This window comes from Onychostruthus taczanowskii, unplaced genomic scaffold, assembly GCF_017590055.1.
Source record: "Onychostruthus taczanowskii isolate IOZ18803 unplaced genomic scaffold, ASM1759005v1 scaffold20, whole genome shotgun sequence".
Lineage (NCBI taxonomy): Eukaryota > Metazoa > Chordata > Aves > Passeriformes > Passeridae > Onychostruthus > Onychostruthus taczanowskii.
The window spans coordinates 14,340,471-14,363,327 of record NW_024499240.1 but is presented as its reverse complement, the minus strand read 5'-3'; the positions used below and the strand labels follow the sequence as shown (position 1 = coordinate 14,363,327).

At 40.9% G+C, this 22,857-nt stretch overlaps 1 protein-coding gene across 1 annotated transcript in view; it reads left to right on the top strand.

The window, feature by feature from the left end:
* The window catches only part of MYO1B (myosin IB), a 105,349-nt gene that overhangs the window by 15,177 nt on the left and 67,315 nt on the right, over nucleotides 1-22,857 (top strand). Inside the window, exon 3 of the mRNA XM_041403567.1 lies at nucleotides 13,098-13,213. Within this exon, the coding sequence (XP_041259501.1) occupies nucleotides 13,098-13,213 (116 nt within the window). The remainder of the gene's footprint in view (nucleotides 1-13,097; nucleotides 13,214-22,857) is intronic.

Here is a 22,857-nt window from a genome sequence, read left to right as displayed (position 1 = left end):
TGTGTTTATTTATAAGGATACACACAGACTGAGTGCCTGAACATTATCCATTGTATTAGGGATGTTTTAAACCTTACTTGTGCTGTAGTCTTTCCTGTACTGCATTCTTTACATTTGATCTTCCCCATCTGGGATACTTTTTCTTTTTCTTTTTCCCCATTACACGACATGGGAGACCTCTGATTTTCATAAAGAACAGTTCCAGAACTGCTGCTGGCAGTAACTTTGATACTCCTGTTGTCAGAGGGCATTGCAGTTATAAATAATTCATTTATAGGGAAGGCACTTCCAGGGTGTTAGAGGGGGCTGAAGCAGAAACAATACAGGCTCAGAATATGCTAAGGATAACTTAAATATTGCCTGCTATCTTTGATTTGCAAAAAGGTTGTGTTTATTACAATGGTTGGTTTCAAACTAAATATAATGAGCTTGGATATATGTGGAAGTAATCAAAGTCTTGAGGCATATTAATCTCTGAGTGATGATCAACAGGAGAGATGTGAACTGGCAGCTGAAACACAGGCGGGGAATGAAGAGGCAAATGGTGATTCCAGTTAAGCCTTTCATTTCCTGCTTCATCTCTTTGTTCCACTTTTGCTAAAATGTGCACAGTATTGTATCTGTTTTTTTTCTTAGGGTGTGTGAACTTAATGGTTTGGAGAGACTTTCCGAAGCTGCTGGCGACTCTAAATATTTTAGCCAAAGTATATCTGTGATCAGCAAGCAATTGTGTCTACAGCTTACTCAAATCAAATAGGTGTTCTGTACCTAATTATAATTTAGCCTTCCCCCCGCTTTTTAATTTTTGGTGTGATTATATTCTTGCTGAGCATTTGAACCACGATGGTTTCGTTATACTGGAGATTGGAAAGGAGAAGGTATGGGAAGATCTGTGCATTTTTTGTTTGCTTCTTCTATCCCTTAGTTATAGTCTGTGCTTTTCTACCTCTGCTATTGATTGTCTGCCACATTTTTCTTCTCAAACAATTTTCTTGTTTATCCAGGCCTGCTCCCTTTTCTGGACACATTAGGTTGGTAATACACTGTTGCTCCAAACTGTTATTGTATCATCTCCACCAATGTGCTCCTTCAGGTTGTATTGACAATTTAAATTAAACAATAAAATTAGATTAAGAAAAGACTCTCAGTATCCATGAAAACTTTGTTGAAGAAGAAACCAAAATTATGTATATTTGTGGAAATGGTTTTTCCTCAATGGTTAAAGAAATTAACCTTTTTGTCTTTAAACTTCTGTTATACCTTTGAGAGTTACATTTGCAAAACTTTTTGTCTTGAATTTTCTTTGTTCCTTGAAGATGGGTTCTGTTCCCTATGGATAACCCTTGGATGTTGATACAGACAAATAGGCTTCTCTTGTCTGCTCTTTTATCTTGTTTCTGGCAAATCCTTCATTGTCAATAACTGCAGTGGCTGCCTCTTCTGGGATTCAGAGGGTTTTTTTCCAGTCAGTGGCTTGTGTGCTTAAGATATTCCACATCAGTTTAGGGTTAATACTCTATTCCTGGTGCCTATGGTACCAGGGGGTGATTCTGAATCATCCCATTTCATTTAACTCAAGAAAATATGAAGTAAAAGGAAAGGATAGAGAGCTGTTTGCCTGGAGATTAAAGGAGTCAGTAGCACCCAGCCCAATCTTTGGGTCATATTTTAAAGTTTTATTTAAAGCATTAAAGATGTAAACCTGTTCTGGGAAGGCACCCTGGACTATGCAATTTATTATAAAGGATTGCTATAAATCTTATGGTAGTGGATTTCTCAAGGAGGGTTTTGGTTTCTTTTTTATTTTTTTTTCCTGCCAACTACTATGGATTTTCCTGTCAACTACTATGGATTGCATTTAATTACATGTTTCTGCTTAATTCAGACTGGATAGTTTTTTCTTGAAAGAAATGGGATGTTTTTCTTGAAAGAAACTGAATGGAATACCCAGCAAATGGGTGTTGTGTTTTGTTATCATCTGCTGTCATGAGCTAGCTGGCAACGTGTGTTCAAACACACATTTCTTTGAGATGGTGATATTGAAGTATGTGCTTCCCCCAGTTTCTGATTCTGCTGCACCTGGCACTGATGTGCAATGTAATTATCTGTATTAAGTGCTTTGGTAGGTGATACCAGGTGCCACTTTTCCCTAGCAATGTAGGATCCTTTGGCTTGCAGGTGGGAAAGTCTGTTTTTTCAAGGTCTTACAAGCTCTGTGTGTGAATCCACAATATGAAGGCCAAATGTCACAGATCTTTGCAAATATTAAAACATTCACTACATACAGTAGTGGAAAAAAAGAGATGCTCATGCCTGTGCCACATGCTGCTACCAAGTATGCAAGTTACTTGGCTTGTGATGCTGCATGGTTTTATTTACCAAATCACTTGAGGAATATTGTTTCCTCTCAATATCAGCTGAGTTTTGCTGCCTTGCAAATTTTCGTGCCTCTGTTGCATATTTTAGGGAATTTGTAAAACAGTAACAGTTGGAATGGTGCTCACTGTAACGACAACCTTAATTTTCAAGTACAAGCTCTTCTCTACCTTCTCCTTGCTGCCACCACTCATGGCTACTACACTTTGCATTTCTGGTTTTAGACTCTGGTGGGGACAATGGAGCCTCTGTTACAACTAGAAATAGGGCTTGTTTTGCCATGTAAAATCTGTAGTTTGCATCCTGGGGAAACCAAATTGCACTGTTGAAGAGCTGCTGCTGGTGCTTAACCAAGACTGCAGATTTTTGCTCCTCCAACAAGCTGCATAGAGAAATTGACCTCTCAGGATCCTTTCAGAGGGCAGTAGGAATGGATTTGTTCTTTAATGGGTCAGCTGTGGGCTTAAGTTCAGCCCTCATGTCAGTATTCCACTGCAGGCACTGCCAGAAATTGTGCTCAAGTTTAAAGGATGCAGTCAAGCTGCAGAAAACCAGGCTTACCCAACATGGTTTTCTAAGCTGTTTCCTGTGGAGTGAAGGCTCTGTCTGTGCTACATATGTCAGTTTTAAAAGGGAGTTGCAGTTGTAGCCTTCAAAAGGATTTGTTGTGAGGAATGAGACCTGTAACATGGATAGCTTTTAAGATGCTGTGAGGTTGGCCAGATGCTGCATGATGGTGTTAGCCAATCTTGGTAGGTAAACTCACTAAGGGGACTTAGAGGAGAGATGGGCACAAGCTTTTAGTAAAGCCTGTTGTGACAGGATGAGGAATATTGGTTTTAAACTCAGAGGGTAGATTTAGACTAGATAACAAGCAAGAAGTTTTCTTTATTATATGGATAGTAAAACACTGTAACAGGCTATCCAGAGAGGTGGTAGTTGCCTCATCCCTGGAAACATTCAGGGTCACCATGGAGATGGATTCTGAGCAACTTGATCTGGTTGGAGATGTCCCTGCTCATAGCAGAGGGGATTGATTGGACTACGGACCTTTAAATATTCCTTCCAACCCAAACTCTTCTGTGATTCTGTGAAATGTGAGAGTCAGATCGAGCCATCAGTGAACAATGCCAAACCTCTCCCCTCCCCATAGCCAAGGATGACAAGATAGTTTGGCTCATTCCACTAGAAGATTTTTTTGCCTTTTCTAGTCTCTCTCACAGTTTTTATGTTTGATGCTGAATATTTGATGTTGGAGATCCTAGTGCCAGCTCCATCTGCCCCTTTGAAATTCTAGATCTTCTCCACAAGAGCTCCTTTTGCAAATGCATTTAGATCTGGATCCTCTGATGGTCCTTTTGTATCATCCCAGGCATGGTCACTGTTCACTTCAAGAGCATTGACAAAGTTTCATGCCATGGTGCAAACAGGGCAATGAGCTCCCTCCTAAGGGTGGGGGAGCAGACTGTGGCCGGATTACCTGTTGTTCAATTTTATGTGTATTTGGTGGAAAGTTTAATAGACTTGGGTGTTGTGTTACATACTAGAGCGCAATGCTGGAGGCTGTGCCTATAAAAATAAGCATGAAGGCTGGTGGAGCTGGAGTTAGGCCAAATATTCTACTAAAGACCATCAGATTCTGCAGTAATCTCATGCTGAGTGGCTTTGGGAGGGGGAGGTTTTGTTGGGTAACACGCATGTGTTAATTGGAAATGGGAATCTTAGAGTTTAGTCATGTCTGGAAATGTCTGAGGTATGTCTGACCAAGAAAAATCTCATTAGAAAGCTGTAATTGTCTATTATATTGTTTTTGCAACTCTTAAACTTTACATTGATAAAATTCGCATTGCTGTTCCACAAAAGCTCTTTTCTGTAACTGTTGGTAACAAAAGCCCGTGGGAGTCTTTCGTTAACTTTACGAAGTAAAATGTGGCTCATGGGCAATGCATTAGCAAGTAGGAAAGAATCCCACAATGTTGATTATTTGAAGGTTTCAGGGAGCAGTTTGTGTGGTTAAAATGGGTGACCTGCAGACCACATGGAAAACTTTAAATACATTCATAAAATTCAGTTTGTGTGTGATTGATGAATTTTTGACTTGTTCTGTTGAACTCCCTCTCTTAAGGTTTGTTTTTTTTCCCTAAGTTGGCTGAAATATGTTCACCCAATCCAATTCAGCAATTATTTTTCCTTTGCAGTTTGGGATGCTGACAAATGGGAGGGGGCATCTGTACACATATGCATTTACAGTGACTCATGAATGGTAGAGATTTTGGATAAAATGTAGTATTTGTATTGGTCTGAAACTTATTTTTATGCTGGGTTTGTTGCTTTGTGAGACATGTGGAAGTGTCAAGGGAGGTGTGAGGAGTCTGGAGGGGAGTGGAGCTGCGTAGGCTCACAGGAGTCAGCCTTTAGAGGTCAGATATGGCTTTATTCTGCTGCCCTGCACATTTTTCCCCACAGTTATGTTGTTTCTTGAAGTCTTCCCAAATTTGCAGAGGTCAACATTTTGTTCCTTACAAGAAAATGTTTGTTTGCTTTTTGTTCTTACAACAAAACAGAATCTTTCTCTGATGTCAGCGTTTAATTTGTATTTTCTGGTGTGTGGAGTTTGTGGGCTGCTTTGGGCAGCAGCAGTCTTATGTTACTGAACATTTGTTGTTTTATCACTGAAACATTAAATATTTGGCATTCCAGGGTAATAACTCTGTTTTATCTGTTTGAGGTACCATCCTTGTGGCTGCCTTCTTCTGGCATGGCTGTTGTCAGCTTGTTCCATAGGCTGAGCTGCTTCCTGTTGATCTTGATTGCTTTAATATTTTAGGGTTAGCCTTTTTGGTTTTGACTTGCCTTGACTCCACGGTGTCTGTCTATACTATTGATTCATCCCATTTTCAGCTACCTTAGATTATTTAGGACTTCACTGAATTGCTGTCAAGCGCAGTGGCTTCGTTCCTGCTGCACTCATACCTGGTATTCCAGATGCTACATTTGCAAGAACAGGAGAGAGAGAACAAGAATGAGACCAGTTGTCCTGGTCTGCATCAGCCTTGTGTAAACATCCCACTGGTGCTGTGAAGAAGAGTCTTGTGTTGGGAAACACAAATGCTGGGAAGATCTGTGTGGTAGTAGTAACTGAATGACTGCTGAAGTCCAGTTTTATTCTCAGTTTCATTACCTCCTGATGCCAGCATGATCATATTCACCTTTAAAATGTTGTTGTTGAGGCTGGGTGGGGTCCCTGGTTGGGTTTTGATGAGGGTTGTTGTCCCCTGTGGGTTTTGGGTAGGTCATAGCTGCCTGTGTGCTGGCTGGTGGCATGACTCTGCCTTGCTGCTCCTGCAGCAGCATGCATGAGAGTCTTTCTTCCTGCCAGATCTGACCCTGCTCTCTTGTACTTTCATGTGTTTACTTGTGTTTATCCAGCAAGTGTATCCTGGGCTGCTGGTCTCCCTTTGGGAGTTTGAGGAGTGGCAGGTGTGGTGGCTGTCCAGCTCCTTAAAGGCAGGATGGTTTGAGAGCTAGATCAGAGCAGCCATCCATCCGCCTGTGATGGGAGCCCAGGGGACCTGAGCTTCCTCCCATCGGGAATGCCTGTGTCAATTTGAGCAATTTTCCCATCAGTGCCTCAACAGTTTTGCCCTTTGAGGGAAGCAACTGAGTTGTAGTAATAATATTGTTGCAGCTGCCACAGGCTAGGACCTTGAAGCCTGCTGCTTCTTCAGATGTGAAGAAAAGCTTGTGTGCCCAAGGCACATCTTTTCTGTGATAGCTTGTGGCCTAAGAAGTATTCTGCCTCCCTGCAAATCTTTCTTTGCTTTATTATCTAGATAAAAATCCTGTGGGTCCTCTGGCCCCTCACATCAGCCTGCTCTGGCAAAACAAACTTTATAACTTGCCCAGAGTCAGGAGTAAAGATTTTTACAGCAGGTTGGCTGCTTTTTACCTTGAAGTGCTTTGTGGGAGGAGAGTTATTTATCTCAAGGCAGCACTTTGTTTCCTTTCCTTTTTGTGTGGCTCCCACGATTCAGAGCCTCGCGTTTGAGACACTGTTTGTAGGGCTCCATGCAGTATTTGCAAGAAGGAGTAAGAAAACACTAATAAGGATCAGAGAAAACTGAATGCATTTGGTGGGCTGTGTGTAGGGGTCTTCTCCTCCCCCACACACTCCTTCTTTTTTGCCTCTGATGTGATACTTTGAAAAAAGAGAGGAGCAAGTGTAGGAAATGCCTCCAGTTACAGTGTTAGCTTTGCCTCAAAATACTGTGTATTTCTTCACTAAGGTGATGATGACATCTGATGACATCTGGGACATTTATTGATGGTTTCAGTGCATGTTATATGAAACCAAAACACTAAAGGAAGATTAATGAAAGACTGACAAATGAAGAAATAGAAACAAAAGTGTCCAAGGGCTGTAAAAACATGACTTTCACCCTGAAGAGCAGAGGATAGCCTTGGCTGCAACAGGGCAGAAGGTTCCCCTTCTCTCCCCCCACCTTTCATTCATACAGAAATAATGGAACATTTTGGAATGAGTGCTCTCACTAATGTTTTCACCAGTGGTTTCTTGGCACGGACATATCCAATCTCCAGCTACTGTTTGCTTGTGAAAACAAGTCTTTCTCTTTTGAAAAGTGGGCAAGCACTGATGTTTGGAGGTGTTTAAACACTCTCTTGAAGATTCCTCATGTCACCTTTGAGTTGACTTCTTCATTGCTTATTTTCAGGTTTTGCCTGTATTCGTATTCTGTGTAGGGACTCTGTATAAATCATCTCAATGTAGCCAGAGAGGAGACCAGAAGAGAGGATTAGTCTCCTCATTAATAATGGCACTGGAGTCTGTCATGATGATATTGAGGTTAGCAGCAATGTTCACTGAGCAGGGCAGAGATTTCTGTGCCCTCAAGAATCTCCGAAGAGAAACCCGATCATCTGCGCTCATGCATCTACTTTGCGTACTCGCTCTGACTTGCAGTGTGGGTGTCTTTCCCTGGCAAATGATCTCTTACTTCAGGGCTTGGATCTCAAACAGCTTGCAGTGCAGTTAAGGGCTTGATCATGGCCAGTGCTGGCTGCCCACAGCTTGTCCAGGCTGCTGCTGCTTGCACAGTGGCTCGCAGGATCAAGCCCATAATGAAGAACGTTTTAGTAGTGTGGTTATCCTCTTTGACTTAGGTTGCCATTGTTTGCTCTGGGATGCAAATGTAGGCTTCTGCCTTTGTGTGACCTCTTTGAGCTGTGTTTCTTCAGTCATTATATCAGCCATTAATGTACTTTGTACAGACTATTATTTTGTCTCCTCACTTGCTTATTTTCCTTGACTGTTTTACCCTTCTCATCCCTTAAGGACCTCATCCACTGCTCTTCTGGGTAGGTTTTTTTACAGCCTTTACTGTCCCATGCGGGTTTTACAAGGCTGCTTGTCCTGGTTAATAACTGCATTAAGCACATAGAGTAATTTACCAGGATTGGGGTTTTTTTCTATTACAACATACAGACTTTGTCCACTATATTTCTGGGGCTAAAATGCTGTTTCTGGGAAGGTGGCCTTGAGCCAGAGGGTTTTCATCATCATGGAGAATGGTCTGTGTTTGTTCAGAAATCCAGTGATAGATCTCTCTGCTCAAGCTCCCAGTTCACTGAAGCACAAGCAGTGCTGGCCCAGCATTGCCTCAACCTGAAGTGCAGCTGCTCATCTTGGATCACAGGTGGAGTTTATTTTGTATGTGCTGCTGTGGAACGGTGCCGGCAAACCCTGGAGTGTTACGGAATGAAATCCACGTCTGTTTGTTTGTTTGTCTTTTTCAAGTACCCTGCCCATCCCTCTCCACCAAGCAATACAAACACCTCCATTGCCATACACAGGAACGGAGTAAATCAAAGCCCCAGAAACAGCAATGGGCTCAGGTGGTTTTGCTTTTAGTCTTGATGTTGCTCTCTTCCTTACTCTTTCCAAACATTGTCTATTGCAACTTTGTGCTTTTGTTGTGACCAACCACAATGTAAAACAAATTTGAGCTCACAACATGATTGTTCCAATAATAGGTGATATTTTAATGCAGTACTGATCTAGCTGGTAACGCTTATTAAAACGGGAGACTTCATTATAGAGTAAAGTTGTAGTTTTAAATTTGCCTGGCTCTGTTTGAGATTGAGACAGCTCAAAACACTTAGAACATGTAAGTACAGGCTTCCTCTGCCATCTCCTTGGCCTCAGCTGTTCTGAACATGCAGTGGCACACGTGCTTATGAGTTGGCAAGATCCAGGACTGCAATGGGTCAGGCAAATACAAAGGAAAATGAGTATTATATTAGAAAGATAATTTTCATGTGTCACATGAAAAAAAAAACCCAGAAAACCAAAACACAGCCCTCCCCAACCACAATGAAAACAGTGCTGGCCAAGCCTTGGTTTTGTATTAATTCCAATGAAACCTAGTCACACTTTTCTTTGATCCTACTTTGTCTCCGATTTCAGTGAATTGTTTTGGTGGCATGATCTGAAACTCTTCAAAGATCCAGGAACCAAATAATGATTTGAGCATAGCCATTACTATAGGAATGTGCATTATAGATATCTGGAGTATTAAAATTGCCCTGCATAAATGGAAGAATCGGAACTAGCAATCTTATTTTACTAAAATTTCTTTGTTTTCTATTTCTGTACTCCAAAATTGAACAAATTAAATAAATAGAGAGACTTGGTGGGAATTAGTGCACTTGCCAGGTACTTTTGCACTTGGGGCATTTTACAGCAGGATTTACTTGTGTGCAGCAGCAATTTCTGTGGCCAGTTACAGGCTGCAAGAGGTAAGAAGCAGAAAGTTTGTTTTTAGCAGAGCTGACAAAAAGGATGTAGGCTACAATTCCAAAAGGTTTGCAACAAATCTGTGTAGATGTTTAATGATTTTAATCTCTGCAGAAGGTTGCTTTGCAGAGATTGCCACAGATCCAGAAAAGCTTTTAAGGATACAGAGTAGGCTTTTACGACAGCCCCAGCTGGACACCTTCTGTGCTCCTGCCTCAACTGGTATGAGTAGTGTTCCCTGGCTTCTGCAGATGCAGTTGCCTCTCTTCTGGCCCTTGGGGCATTGCCAGTCTAGCTTTGACAGGAGGAAAAACAGCTTTATTAATATACTGTATCCCAGGGTGTGAAATATTCTCCCGTTAGTTGTACTAGTGCTCTTCTAAAGGATGCCCTTCTTGGGTTGGCCTGCACTGCCTCTGTCCTGTGTATCAGATTTCACTGTGCACCCTGGCAGCAGAGGTGTTTGGGGACCTTTCACTGGGCTCACTGAAAGGTTTCTGCAGCCTCTCAGCTGGAAAGGTCCAGTTTATAGCAATAACTTTCCCTAGCCCTTGGCTGGGAAGAGGCTGCTGCTTGTACATTTCTTACAACAGCAAGAGCCTTGTTGTCATCTTGCTATTTGAGCAAGCCAGTCTGCTTGGGGGAGAAAGACTCAGAAGGCTTTGCATGGTCCCTGTAAACTTGAAGTAGCACTAATATATTGCCCCAAGTGGTTGCATTGGCCTCCAATCCTAGGGAGAGAAAGTGGGACATCAGAGTCTTGGTGATTGCATCTGGACCAGTATTTAGAAGTGGTGTGTAACAAACATTAACAGCTTTTCCAGTTGAATTGGAATTTGGAATTTTCTTCCTGCTTGAGGTGTTAACCCCTTATCTGAACAGGAATGAGTTGTATGTGTTGTTTTGGTGGAGAATGCAGAGTGCATTGTCATTTAAGCTGACAGAAATTTGAATGCTCTGTTCTGAAGCAGTGTTACCATGCCATGTGAGAGATGCACTGAGTGAGGATCCTTTTGATTTGTGTTCTGAGCAAACACAGAATTCACCTCTGTGAGTTGCAATAAAGTAGAAGTTGGGAGGAAGGAGTATTATCAGGAGTCTAGTTAGCAAAACTTCCTCCTGACGGAGACAGCAGATCTCATCCAAATTTGCATGAGGATACCATGTCAAACCGAGAAAGAAATCAAATCTCCTGACTGTATTCTGTGCATCCATCGTCATGAGGCCACTCTTCTTTCATTTTTGTCCTTACACAGGGAAATTCAAGAATCTCTGTCGTCCCTGGGGTGCTGTGGTATGGTCTCCCACTACTCTTGGGCGTTCTGCTTTCAGCGCTGGAATGTTTCTGTGCCTGTCGCTCGCTCAAGGATTTAAGCCATTTATTTTGTTTGTTTATAATAGAGTTCTGGTGGGAAGACAGATGTTATGTGGGAAAGCTATTTTCCGGATCTGCTTATCCCTGTTATGTGGAATCTCACAGACCACCAGTAGCAAGTAGCTATTAGGCATCAGCTTTGAGAGATTGGCATTTTCAGAAGAGGAAATGTATTAGTTCTTGTAAGCAGCTTTGCAACAAACCCAATGACTTCTTGGCACACTTCCGCTTGGTGTTTAAAATGGATTGGAGTATGTCTTTGTTTCAATATAGCCATCTGACCTTTTGAAATATTAGTATTTTAGGAAATGGCCCATATTTGTTCATATCTGGCAGTAAAGAGCTGACTTGAATTCCCAAAATACATTGTCTAAGCAGCACTTAGCTGTGAAGACATGGTTCTAAATAAATCTCATTTAAATGCCTGTATTCAAAATTAAAAATCAAGGTTTTCACTTGCAGTAATCTTTCTTTATCTTGAAGTCCCAGGGTACTTCAAGGAACTTAGCAATTAAATTGTATGCTATTATGATAGCAGAACAGGGACAAGTCTTTGTGTTCCAAAGAGTTCATGTTTCAAAATATAATGTTCGAGATTTGGCCTTCATCTCTTTTCTGCTGATACTTTACAACACTGGTTTCACAACAGGCTGAGCTCACAAATTCTTAAGATTTAGGAGGAAACAATTTATTATTGTTTTATCAGAGAAGAGTCCTAACTGGGCTATCTGTGCACTTGGGAAGACTAGAAAGCTTCTTGCTCTTGGGCATCTGTTAGTCTTGTCAGGAATCTGTAGCCTTCCAAATTGCCAAGGCCACATGTGTTGAGAGAGAGCAAAGTAAACACTGTAGAAAGGCAATTTTAGCATTTCCATCTTGTTCAGCCAAAGAGATTAGACGTAGTTGGAAAATTATTTCCTCAGTAGGGGGAGGATGACCACAAAACTAGAACAATTTTTTCTTTATTTGAAGAACATTTACATAAGCACACACTGTGGTGTGTGCTCAAAAGAAGAAAAACTCTTAATTTTTTGGCTGCTTCTGATCCATCTCAGGAGTAGGAAACACTACAGGGATGAGCTGTGAGAGTCTCTGGAGGCCTCATGCCACTCGTTTTATCACTGTGGTCTGGTTTATTCTACTCAGTTTGGGACAGAAGATGCCATGTGAGCTCACAGCTTGCCTTTGCATATGTGGCAATGGAAAATGGGAAATATTCTTCTCCTTGCTTTCTGCTTAGGACCAGATTTAGTAGCATTTAGCAGGAAATTGCTTTAGGCATGGAAGTTAGATCTGGAAGGGTTGCAACAATTAATATTTTTCATTTCTTATTTCAGCCCTGGCCATAATTTGGTGCTCTACTGAACATGTTGGTCAGTTGCTTGAGCTCCTCATGCTTCTCCTCCCATTTCAAAGTGCAAATTACAGTCTTTTTTTCTGAGAAATATTGTGGGGAAAAATCCAAGTACTGATTGTCAGGTGCTGAGCAAAAGCCCGTTAGAATCATAGCACATTTAAAAAAATATTTTTTTTTCTTCTATAGTTACTGTAAATGTAATCCAAGTAATGGGAACCTGTGGCTTTTATGTAGAGCAGATCCATCTCCCAGGGAGCACTGGTTACTGGAAAACCATGTTTCGTGAGGTGTTATTTATTTGTTTCACAGTTGTTGACAGAGATACCAAACACTTGGGCTTTTTATTAGTCTTTGGTCAGTATCTGCAGGCAGGATGGAATGGGGTTTTGGCATTTTTTGCCACTCAGTGTGTTTGATTGCAGCCCTTGGAGCTGTGGCATATCTGACAGTAGGCTTAAGGATTCAAGTTAATGGTGTACAGAATTGGTCTTCCTTGAGGCCAGCTGTGCATGGGATCTAACAGAGTGAAACAAGACATTTCTCCCTTTGCTTCCCAAGGGTGGTGGTGAGTATGTTTAGAATCTGGAAATAAAAATTGCACTTCACATCTGCTGAGGAACCATGGCAGGACTTTGTCTGGCTTGAACCCTGACAGTAAATCTCTCCTTTGACAGAAACCTGTCCTAGGCTGTTCCCCTTCAGGTTTCTTCTGTGCCTGAGGCTTTGACAAGGTGACATGAAGTTCCTCCTTGGGAAGAGGGGCACAGTCCAACGCCAGCCTTGCCTTTTGGGGATTGGTGTGAGTGGCGAGGGACTGAAGCAAAGCTCATGTGACTTTTGCCATGCAGATGGAGTCAGTTCTTTGTGAACATCTGTGTCCTTCTGCCTTTTCCTCCCCCAGCTGAATTAGTCACAGAAATATAGTACCATTGGGCTTTCTTTTAGAAAATGTTCATAAGAGGTTTTCAGTTATGCAGAAACAGCTACCTGGTACCCAACAGAGAGTATCTAAAAGGTGTTTTGCAAAGTATGAACATATTAATTGCTACAATTAGGCCTTTTTTTTTGTTTGTTTGTTTCCACAAAAGTATTAAATGGGCAAGTAATATATAAGCAGTAAAAGTATATTAAAAAAAACCCCAACCCTGCAATAATTTTCTCTTTTCCTTCAACAGACTTACATTGGCAGTGTGGTGATATCAATAAACCCCTACAGATCTCTACCCATTTATACTCCAGAGAAAGTGGAAGAATACAGAAACCGAAACTTTTATGAACTCAGTCCTCACATGTAAGTACAGCAAAGAAATTTTAGTTTTCATTCTGTCCAGGAACAGATGGTACCAGCTGTCTCTCTCCTCAAAAGATCTGTTGATTAAAGCAACCAAAATGAAAATCACACCACCACTCCCCCAAAATGAATTTTTATTAGCTCAGCCATATTTTACAGTGAAGTTAAAATGAGTTACTCTTTTTCTTTCATGCACTTAGGCCCTGGTATGTGTATTTCAGAACATTCCTCCCTAACTGTTAGCAGTAGCCAGTATTACAGCACTGGGAAGTAAGCAGTCTGTTTTCAAGGAAATCTGTTTCTTTCTAAGTCCAGATGCCTCCTGGAAGTCTTGAGGTGTTAAATATGTTTGAATCATATAGTGTTACTTTTGATATTTGAAACTACTAATTTATCTTTATGCAATGCAGAAAAAAACCCCTCTCATGATGAATGCAGAAACGTGTTGGATATGTCTAAATGGTAACTGTGGGAAAATTAAAGCTTGGTCTTCTCTGTGCTGGCTGGAAATGAGCTCATTCACAGAGGACAGCCAGAGCACCCTAAATGTATAATGCTAACTTTAAGACTGAAATTAGGATGAATAATAGGGCAAGGTGCTGTTTGCACCTTGTGGGGTGGCTGACAGTAAAGGTATGTGGTCTTCAAGGTCTGCATATTGCAGTAATCATTTTATCTTGCCAGTTTTAGAGGTGAGGCTGGAGCCAGCTGTTCCTTCCCCCCTCAGTGTGACACTGGGAAGAACTGTTTCCAGCTGGTTGTAAGGTTGCACCTGACTCTTCAGCCACAAATTCAGGAGACTGACTTGGTCAATCAGCGGTCAGATAAATGTCTAAACAGGGCCATACATTTATGCATCTTCCTTCAGTGTTAACTTTTAGGTTAAATGAAAATTATGTGTACAAAGTGTCCTGGAAATTATTTAGTTAACTGATTAATTTTTTGCCTTAACTGTTCATCTGTCACTCTCCCCGAAGCATAGTCTGAAATGCAAACAGCCCAATAATCAGATCAAATAGGCTTCTGGTAGTTCTTGGACCTCTTGGTTCTGAACTCTGGCTAAATTCAGATTTTCTTTGCTGTTTTGTTTAGCCCAATTGCTTGCTAAATTGACACAGTTCCTTGCTAAAAGAACTTTCTGCTCTGCTAATTTTGTTCAGCTGCATGAAATTTGCTGTCAAATGATGGAGTATTTTAAAAATAAAACCTGTGAATTAAAGTTTGTCTGACATTCTGAAAGTCAGTGTATGTACTTGGTTACACCTTGAATCAAGTACATAGTAATATATTGATCTCCACATTTTTCTGTCTCTCTTGAGAGATGGTTTTTCAGAACAGAAATGGTCAAGAGTCATTCTTGTGTGTATTATGAGAGTCTGAACTTGGTAGAAAAGTATTTCATAAACGTCATTCATCACTAATGACAATAATTGTATGGTCAGGTTCCCACCTCACAGCAAGGACTTCTGGAGCCCAAACACTAGAAATCTACTTAAAGAGCAGGAGACTGAAGTGAGAAAATATTGACTTGTAATTTTTGTAATGAGATCTCAATTGCTTGATAGTAATAGATTTTTCCTTGCAAGTTTGGATAGAGTCCCTGTTCAAGAAAAGTGTAAGCCTAATTTGTTTTGGACAGATATGTTCTCTTCACAAATTTTCTTTATTTTATATTGCTTCTGTGTGAGAGTTTTTTCTTCTGACACCTGCTAAGTGGACAAAATATCTTTAAAAATAAAGGCTTAGGAAATAATCTTTGTTATGGTTTCTATTACTGATACATCATTTCCTAACTGCAGAAATATAAGATGATCTTACTTTGTGGTGACCTTGCTTCCCTCACCACCTGTCTCTAGATGCTTATGGGAGCTGCAGAATCAGGAGAGTCACTTTTGGCTCTGCTAAAATTGGTTTTGTGTATGGTCGCTGCAGGAAACACACTTTAGGGGGTGAAAAATCTGTTCAGGTGTTTTCTTAGCCCTAATCTGAAAGAGGAGGGAGGGAACACCTCGTCCTCTGTTCTGTGTTTCCTCAAGAGCGTCTGTGAGAGTGACTGATGCTTTCAGTGACGCCAGTTAACACTTAATTGCAGGGCTTGGACAGGGTTTGTTTTTCTGGTTTTTTTTTTTTTTTTTTTTTTTTTTTAAATAATCTCTGGAAACTAGAGTAGGGCCACAGTCACACTTTGAATGGGCTGCCAAACTGAATTGCTGAGAGAAAGTTTCTGGTCAGGTGATTTTGGATAGCATCCTAGCTGATAAAATTTGATCCAAGAGGTTTTTATTTTAATAGTTCATTCCTTCCTGAGTGCATTACTGTGCTACTGTTGTTGTGGCACCATGTAATAAAAGTGTTATTTTTCTAGGTCTCCTGGAATGCTTGATTTCATAGTCTGTGGCTATTTGCATAGGTGTAATAGGAAGTTTACCAAGCTCTTTAATTGCTGGCTTGTTGTTTTTGTTTTAATGTTGTTAATCTTGCTGGTTTTGTCTTTATCTTCAAGGCAGGATCAAACTTGTCTCTGGCTTGGCAGGGCAGAGTATGACATTTCAGTGTTCAAACAGTTTGCTTCTTGATTTGTGCAGCTCTTACACTTCTGTTCTGCTCTCTCAGTTGATGTAATTACTCTTTCAGTTGATGCAATTGCTCCTTTGCTTACCTTGTGGCTGAGCTAGTCATGAGAGCAAACCAAGCTGTCTATCTTGCTATTTTACATTGATTTTCACTGGTGACAATGGCAGCTGCTGGCGTCTTTGAAGTGAATGCAATGGGAAATCAAATAGATTATCATCCCACATATTTATAACCATCATGTGTATTGCTTCCCTACCAGTAACAGATTTGCACTGAGGGGTTGGAGAGTAGGTGCTTTCTTGAATTTCTCTTTTTTAACCTTGTCTCCTGGCTACTAGCAGCTCTCTGTCCCTGGCAGGGAAGGTGTCACTTGGCTTTTTGCTCCCCTTTATGGTCTGAGATGCCCTACCTGCTTGCTCTAAAAGAATTACAGATCATTTTAAGTTGAGGGACAAAATAAAAGTAGCAACTGTATTGTTAATGGCCAGCTACAGTCAAATAAGAGTTCAGTCCCCGTGCATGTTTCTTAGCTATGCACTGAAGTATTTAGGGTGACATTAGAAATCTGGAGGTGGCATTTATCACACACTTAATGAATTCCACTTAGGCAATTTGCAGTACTTTCTTTTTTTTAGTTATTATTGATTTTTTGAAATCGACATTTCTGACGTTTTCTGAATAGTTTTACAAATAAAGCTTTCAAATTTAGACTTAAATTTACCCAGGCAGCTCCAGAAAACCAGCTTGCCTTAGTATGGGATATGAGCACAAATATACCAATGGGATACCTGTTAAAAGGCAGTAATGAGGAACTTATTAATGTTCCTCATTTCAGTTATTGTCATGTAGATAATTATTGGGATAAATCATTATCCTGTGGATATCTGCAGTTACTCTGACAATGGATACAATTTGCTGTTTCCTTTTCAACTTTTGAGCCAATGTAAATGCTGAATATTGAAGTTAGATTTTTGCTTCTGGCTCTTTTTCTTTTTTGCTGGTGTTAAAGGATCGGATGTCTTCAGGAACACCAAAGTTTCAGTAACTCTTTACCCTCTATGATGTAAAAAAACCATTTTGTTTCTGGAGGGTGTGATAAAGCTCCAGCTGTGAAGGATAATTTTTACCTGTATGTAAAAGTAAGCTTTTACCCTTAGGTAGCAGAGTGGTAAGATGCATAGTAGCAGTCTTTGTGGAAGAAGGTGATGGTGGAATGAGAGCCTGTGACATACTTAAGTGACCTTCATTGCCCCAGAATGTTTATTTTAACATTTCCGTTTCAGTTTGTAGTTTCCTAATCTTTGTTTTCTTTCTTTTTCTTTTTTTCTCTTTTTTAACCACCCCACCATGGTTTTCTTCACCTTGCAGTATCTGATTTTACAGACAATTTGTTCTTATTCCTAATAATTCCTGACTTCTCCAGAGACTTGGTCTTTGAACTCGTTCATGTGGCTCAGCAGAATTCTGCTTTCAGGAGAGATCTATGGCTGAGGGAAAATGCTCACTTCAGAGGTTAGTTGGCATAATTGACCACTGGGCAGGGAGGGAACATCTGTGACTGGTGGAAATCATAAATAGCAGTTAGAGAAGACTGTGAGTACCTAGTTGTTAAACCCATGCTTGCAGTGAATTGAAAGAAGAAGAGGGGGGTGGAGTCCTACAGAGAACCTTGAAATCTTTTTTTGGTAGGGCTGAGACTTAGGATTCTCTTAACCTCTGTAGAGAGGCAGAGCTGGACGTGGTGTGCCCATGAATGTAAGTCCCTCAAGCATAGAGGTGAAAAGGGGATGAGACACCACACTTGCTTCAAGGGCCAGAAGGATTTATGACTGAGAAGAGCCTCTTCTATTGCAGTGTTCTCTCACACCAATCATGGCATGCACAGTTTTCTACATTTTGCACTTGGTTGAGACATCATAAGTCCTTCTGAGGAAACAAGAGTTTTGAGGAAGGCAGTTGTGATGTGGCCATACTGAAGTGAATGACCTCTGAAGAGGCATTTTGCCAGTTTGAGGGCTTAGGGTATAAAACAGGGTTTCTTCCACATACAACAACTAATTTAGCTTTTCCTGAAATTTGAGCAGGGCTCTTTTAGTGGGTTTGGATAGCACATATTGCAGCCATCTCGCCCCAGTGCTCCAAAATTGCATATAGTCTTGTTCACAAAAACAGTATTTTCTTGTTTGCTGCTGGTTTTAGATTGCATGAAATTTTCTAATAATGCAGAATAATACAGGAACTGATTTATAGCAGGATGTGTGGTTGTAAGAAGCTCCAGAAATGCACCCAACACCCAAGAAGTATAAACAGCCTGAAAAAGCAGCATATATATGAATGTCATGCTCTATTTCAATTTTCAGAATATTCTGGAGCGACATTTAGACTGGATTCCAAAGTTTGGTGGAACAAGCCTTTCTGTTGGCCCTCTAAGTAGCTCAGTCTAAATTAAGAACTGAAAAGGCCCTTTAAATTCTTTTTTGCCGGGCCCTGGTGCTGTCATTGTTCTGTTGGTGCCCAGGACACGGGATGTCCAGGACGGGAGCAGACAATGCCGTGTAGCAGCAGAGCTTCGTGCAGGTGGGCTGGGGCTGGCAGGGCTGCTTGCACACAGCCTGCCTGGAGCCAGGCTGCATTTCTGTGCTCTTGTGGCATTTAAACACTTCCTAGCCTAGGAAGGAGTATATATAGAGACCTCAGGGGTTATAAAAAGCATCAAGGCAAAACTGCCTCCCAAAATACTCCAGAAGATGGAGAGTGCTGGCTGCCTCTGGTCCCACCCTCCCTCATCTCCCGGTCTCTCAGAAGCTGCAGCAGTGTATTGTGCCGTGACAAAAGCATTCAGAAGCACCGGTTCTGCTGGCTCACAGACCCTTTGAGTGTCCCCAGCCACAACAGCTGGCAGTGCTGTCAGTCCCAGCTCCTGAGGTGCCACTGCCAGAGGCCCCCTCTCTGGGCAGGACCCACCTGGCTCCAGGAGAGCCTGCTCGTCCACCAGTGTCTCCTTTGGAGAGCTGTGTGTGGTCCTAGCCAGCCCTCATGTGCCCAGTGGGCTTCTTGAGGAAGAGGAATGCAAGAATTTGGGTACCTTTAAAACACTGTGAGTTTCTAAGGGAAACACTTGAGATCTGTTCCAGATGCTTCTGTAACTCTATAATTGTTGTCATGGTTTACAAAGGAAAATAATCTTGGAGCATCCCTCATGAATTAACTGCTGGCTTAGAGCCTTAACAAAATAATTTTGTTTTCAGAACTGTTTTCAAATATTTACTCATACTCCTGTACACAACATACTTCACATTTGACTTCAGTCATGTTGGGGATGGAGAGTCAAATGTTTTTGGTTATCTGTGACAATCTCTCCCTCTTCCTTTTTCCACCCCCCCTTGCATGTGAACGTATTTGTTATAGTCTGTGTTTATTTGTAAGGATAGAAAAGTTTGGAACTTGGTTAAATTATTAGACTGAAGATAATTTAAAAAAAAAAGTGCCAGAATATATGTTGGGGATGTGTGTAAATGGTTCAGCAGTCTAAACTAATGGTAACTTTTTTGCCAGATCCCATTTCTGTCATTTTCCTGGAACTGGATTGTTCTGTCTAGAATTTATATTATGACATTGATATTTTTAGGTCCTAAAATACCGAGATTTTTTAAAGCTAATTCACATTGTCACATGAAGTAGAATGTTCAATAGCTTCATTTTTTTCTTTCATTAGAATTTTGAGACTTTTTGCACACTGAAAATAATGAGTTGTACTTAAAAAGGAGAAACTACTGTGTTTCCTTTCTTAAATGTAGTCTGAAAAGTGAGGACAGGTAGAAGCCCTGTCAAAAAGGAGACAAATCCCATTTTATGCACTGTATATACATAGACTAGAATTTTCATTATGCCTTTCCTGCACTGGCAGCCTGGTACTCTCTTTAAGGTCTGGGATTTCAAATTGCATGTAAGAACAGCTGTTGTTCTTTCATTGGAAGTGTCTCATTGTGTTTAATGGTTGTCTTTTTTTCTTCTTTTTTTTTTTTTTTCCTTTAAGCAATTTAGAGCCCACTAGAAAATGCCCATCTGCTCTGCTAGGAGCCTTTGTTGTGATTTTCGATCTAGCATCAACAAGGTTGATGTTTAAAGCCCTAAAGAAACACTAGTGAAATTTCAGATACAGTACCACTGTTAACAGCAGATAATTTCCCATTCAATCTCTTTTTACCAGCACCTTTATGCAAAAGACTCGTTTTATTCAGCTCTGGGTACAGCATGGTTAATGTAGTTTGGATTAAGGATAAACTTTTTCATGTTAGGAATCAGGAAATACAGTCTTAATATTTACAGTCTAGCACACTGAATAATCTTGTAGTTATGTTTTGAATAGATAACAGAGCTGGGACTCGGGTTTACAAACAAAGGTCTGAACTACAAAGACAGTTTAATTGTGGTCATTTCAGTAAATTAGTTTGAATCTGCATTTTTTCTTCCATACAGCTTCCATTTTACATACTGCAGAAATGATTTTTAGTTGCTAAACCTTGTGGAGTTCAAGCTGCAACTGGTCTTAATTACTCCAAGATGATTCTTAGTGAGGATGTAGTGAGGATGAGAACAAATATGTGCAGTTGACATCCTCCTTGAGCATCAGCATTCCAAGCAAGGACGTAGATGCAGTAAATTGTTACTGGAAATAGTCCACATGGGCTGAATTGGAGCCTCATGTTTGAGCAGCCTGAAGGAGGCTTTTCATTTCTTGCTTTGACCATTCGTAGAAATATAATTTTGGACACATGTCCACAAATCCCATTCACAAACTTGAGGAAATGGCATTTAATAGACTAGATAGACACGTTAGCTCAATGTTGTACCTGAGCTAACAAGCTCTCCAGAAGCTCAGATAAGCTTCAGAGCCTACTTTGCCCAGGGGTTCATGGCAGGGACTTTATTTGGAAAAGAGAGCTGGGAGGCAGAAATTAAGTTGTGTAAGTTAACTTCTTAACAAACTACTTGGATTGTTAAGAGAACTTAAGAGTTACTTGCAAAATCAAAAAGGATTCAGTAACACCTCTGAGCAGAGTAGCAGCATAACTATGTAATTACATAGTGTTGACATTGCCTTTCAGATGTTTTCCAGATAAGTGAATTACTTTTATTTGCAGCTCTGTCACTGCTGTCTCCGATAAACGTGTGGGCAGCTGCATTCTAGCCTTTGTTACAGAGCCTGGATTTCAAATCTGGTGATTGGCAGCTGAGTTTGGCTTACAAATAGCTCTGAGGATGTGAGAATACTCCTACTGCCCCTCTGTCCTGCTCTGTGAGACCCCCCTGCAGGGCTGCTCCCAGCACAGGAAGGACAGGGACCTGTTGGAGGGACTCCAGATGATCAGAGGGATGATCAAACCTCTCCTGTGAGGAAAGGCTGAGAGATAGGGGATTGTTCAGCCTGGAGAAGAGAAGGCTTTGGGGTGACATAATTACAGCCTTTCTGAAGGGAGCCCACAACAAAGGGGGACAGAGGGACTTTGGACAAGAGCATGAGGTGACAGTTCAAGGGGAGCTGGCTTCAGGCTGAGAGTAGGTTTGGCTTGGATATCAGGGAGAAATTCTTTGCTGAGAGACTGGAACAGTTGCCCAGAGAAGCTGTGGCTGTCCCATCGCTGGAGATGTTCAGGACCAGGCTGGATGGGGTTTGGAGCAACCTGGTGTAGCTAAGGTGTCCCTGCCCATGGCAGAGAGGTTGGAACAAGATGACGTTCAAGTCCTATGATTCTCTGATTGTATTTCTCCAGTACCAGGATATGAATTTGGTGGAATGCTTGGCATTTTTTTCTGCTGGTTTTTGAGATTTTGTAGCTCTCAGGTATGTGCTGCATGCTGGAGTATAATTGTGCTGGATTATTTCTTTGTGAGGTGAGACCTTTTAAAACACGTCCCTTTCTGTGCAGTGAGTATGTGAAACTGTGCACCTCTCTTTGCTGTTTTTCTCTCCCTGAGTACATGTTCTCCTGGAACATGTTTCTTTACTTTAGAATAAAAGAATAAATTTATTTTTCTCTCTCGAGTTAGCAAAGTAGAACAAATTTGTTTGGAAAGCGCTGATAGTTCTGCAATAAAATTATTTGAAGTGAGAGAAGACCCTGCATGCACACGTGGTATCAATAAACCCTGCATGGTTCCAAAACTTGACTTGCTGTATCTCTGCTGTCACTGGATCAGGAGGAAATTACTTATTTCTGCCTTCTCACTTCAGGATGCTTCTTAGGGTTGCAGGAGAAAAAGCAGGGTTTTCTATTTGCTAAGCAGGAGAGAATGTTTTTTTGAGGCAGAGACAGGGAACACTATTTGCTAAACATTTTTACATGTGAAACCATAAGAGCAACGCTCTGCCCTTCAGTGCCCCAGGAAAACCCCACAACCAGCACAGCCCTGTTGTGGTTTCCTTTGCAAGATGAAGAAGTCACTGGAGTTTTTGAACAGAGCAAATCAGTGCTCTGCCACTGTCTGGGAACAGCACACACTGTAAGTCCCCAAAATACATGCTATTTCTAAATTAAAAAGAAAGGAGAAAAGTAATTGGTTGTATATTCCTGTCTGTATAGGACTAAAAAAGTTGTGATGATTGTTCCCCTAACAGGATTATGGAGTCTTGTCTTCTAAATATCCACCTTAACCTGTCTTGTTATTTCGGAAATAGCTGTGAATAATTTTAAGGACCCCTTTTTAACCACTATCTGTGTTTTAAAAATGAGGAATAATTGGTTTGCATTGTTTCATTTTGATGGAAAACGTATTCTTTGTAGTCAGCTAAGACAAGATGAATTACAGTTTTTTGGGGGGTGTTTACTGATAGCATGCTATTGTCATGGTGTGGCAGCATAATGAAGGGATTTCTTGCTCTGCAGAAAAAGATTTTATTTATGTAAAGGTTGGTGAAAGCTGAACTGAACATGTGTGTTTGGTAAGTGAATTTCCCTGTGTTTCAGGCACATTCTGTATTAGGTACAGAAACGAGTTCATTTTTCTGTAAAAATATTGAGAGTCTCTATATTTCAATGCAGAAAGGGAATGACTGTTTTCTCCTGCTC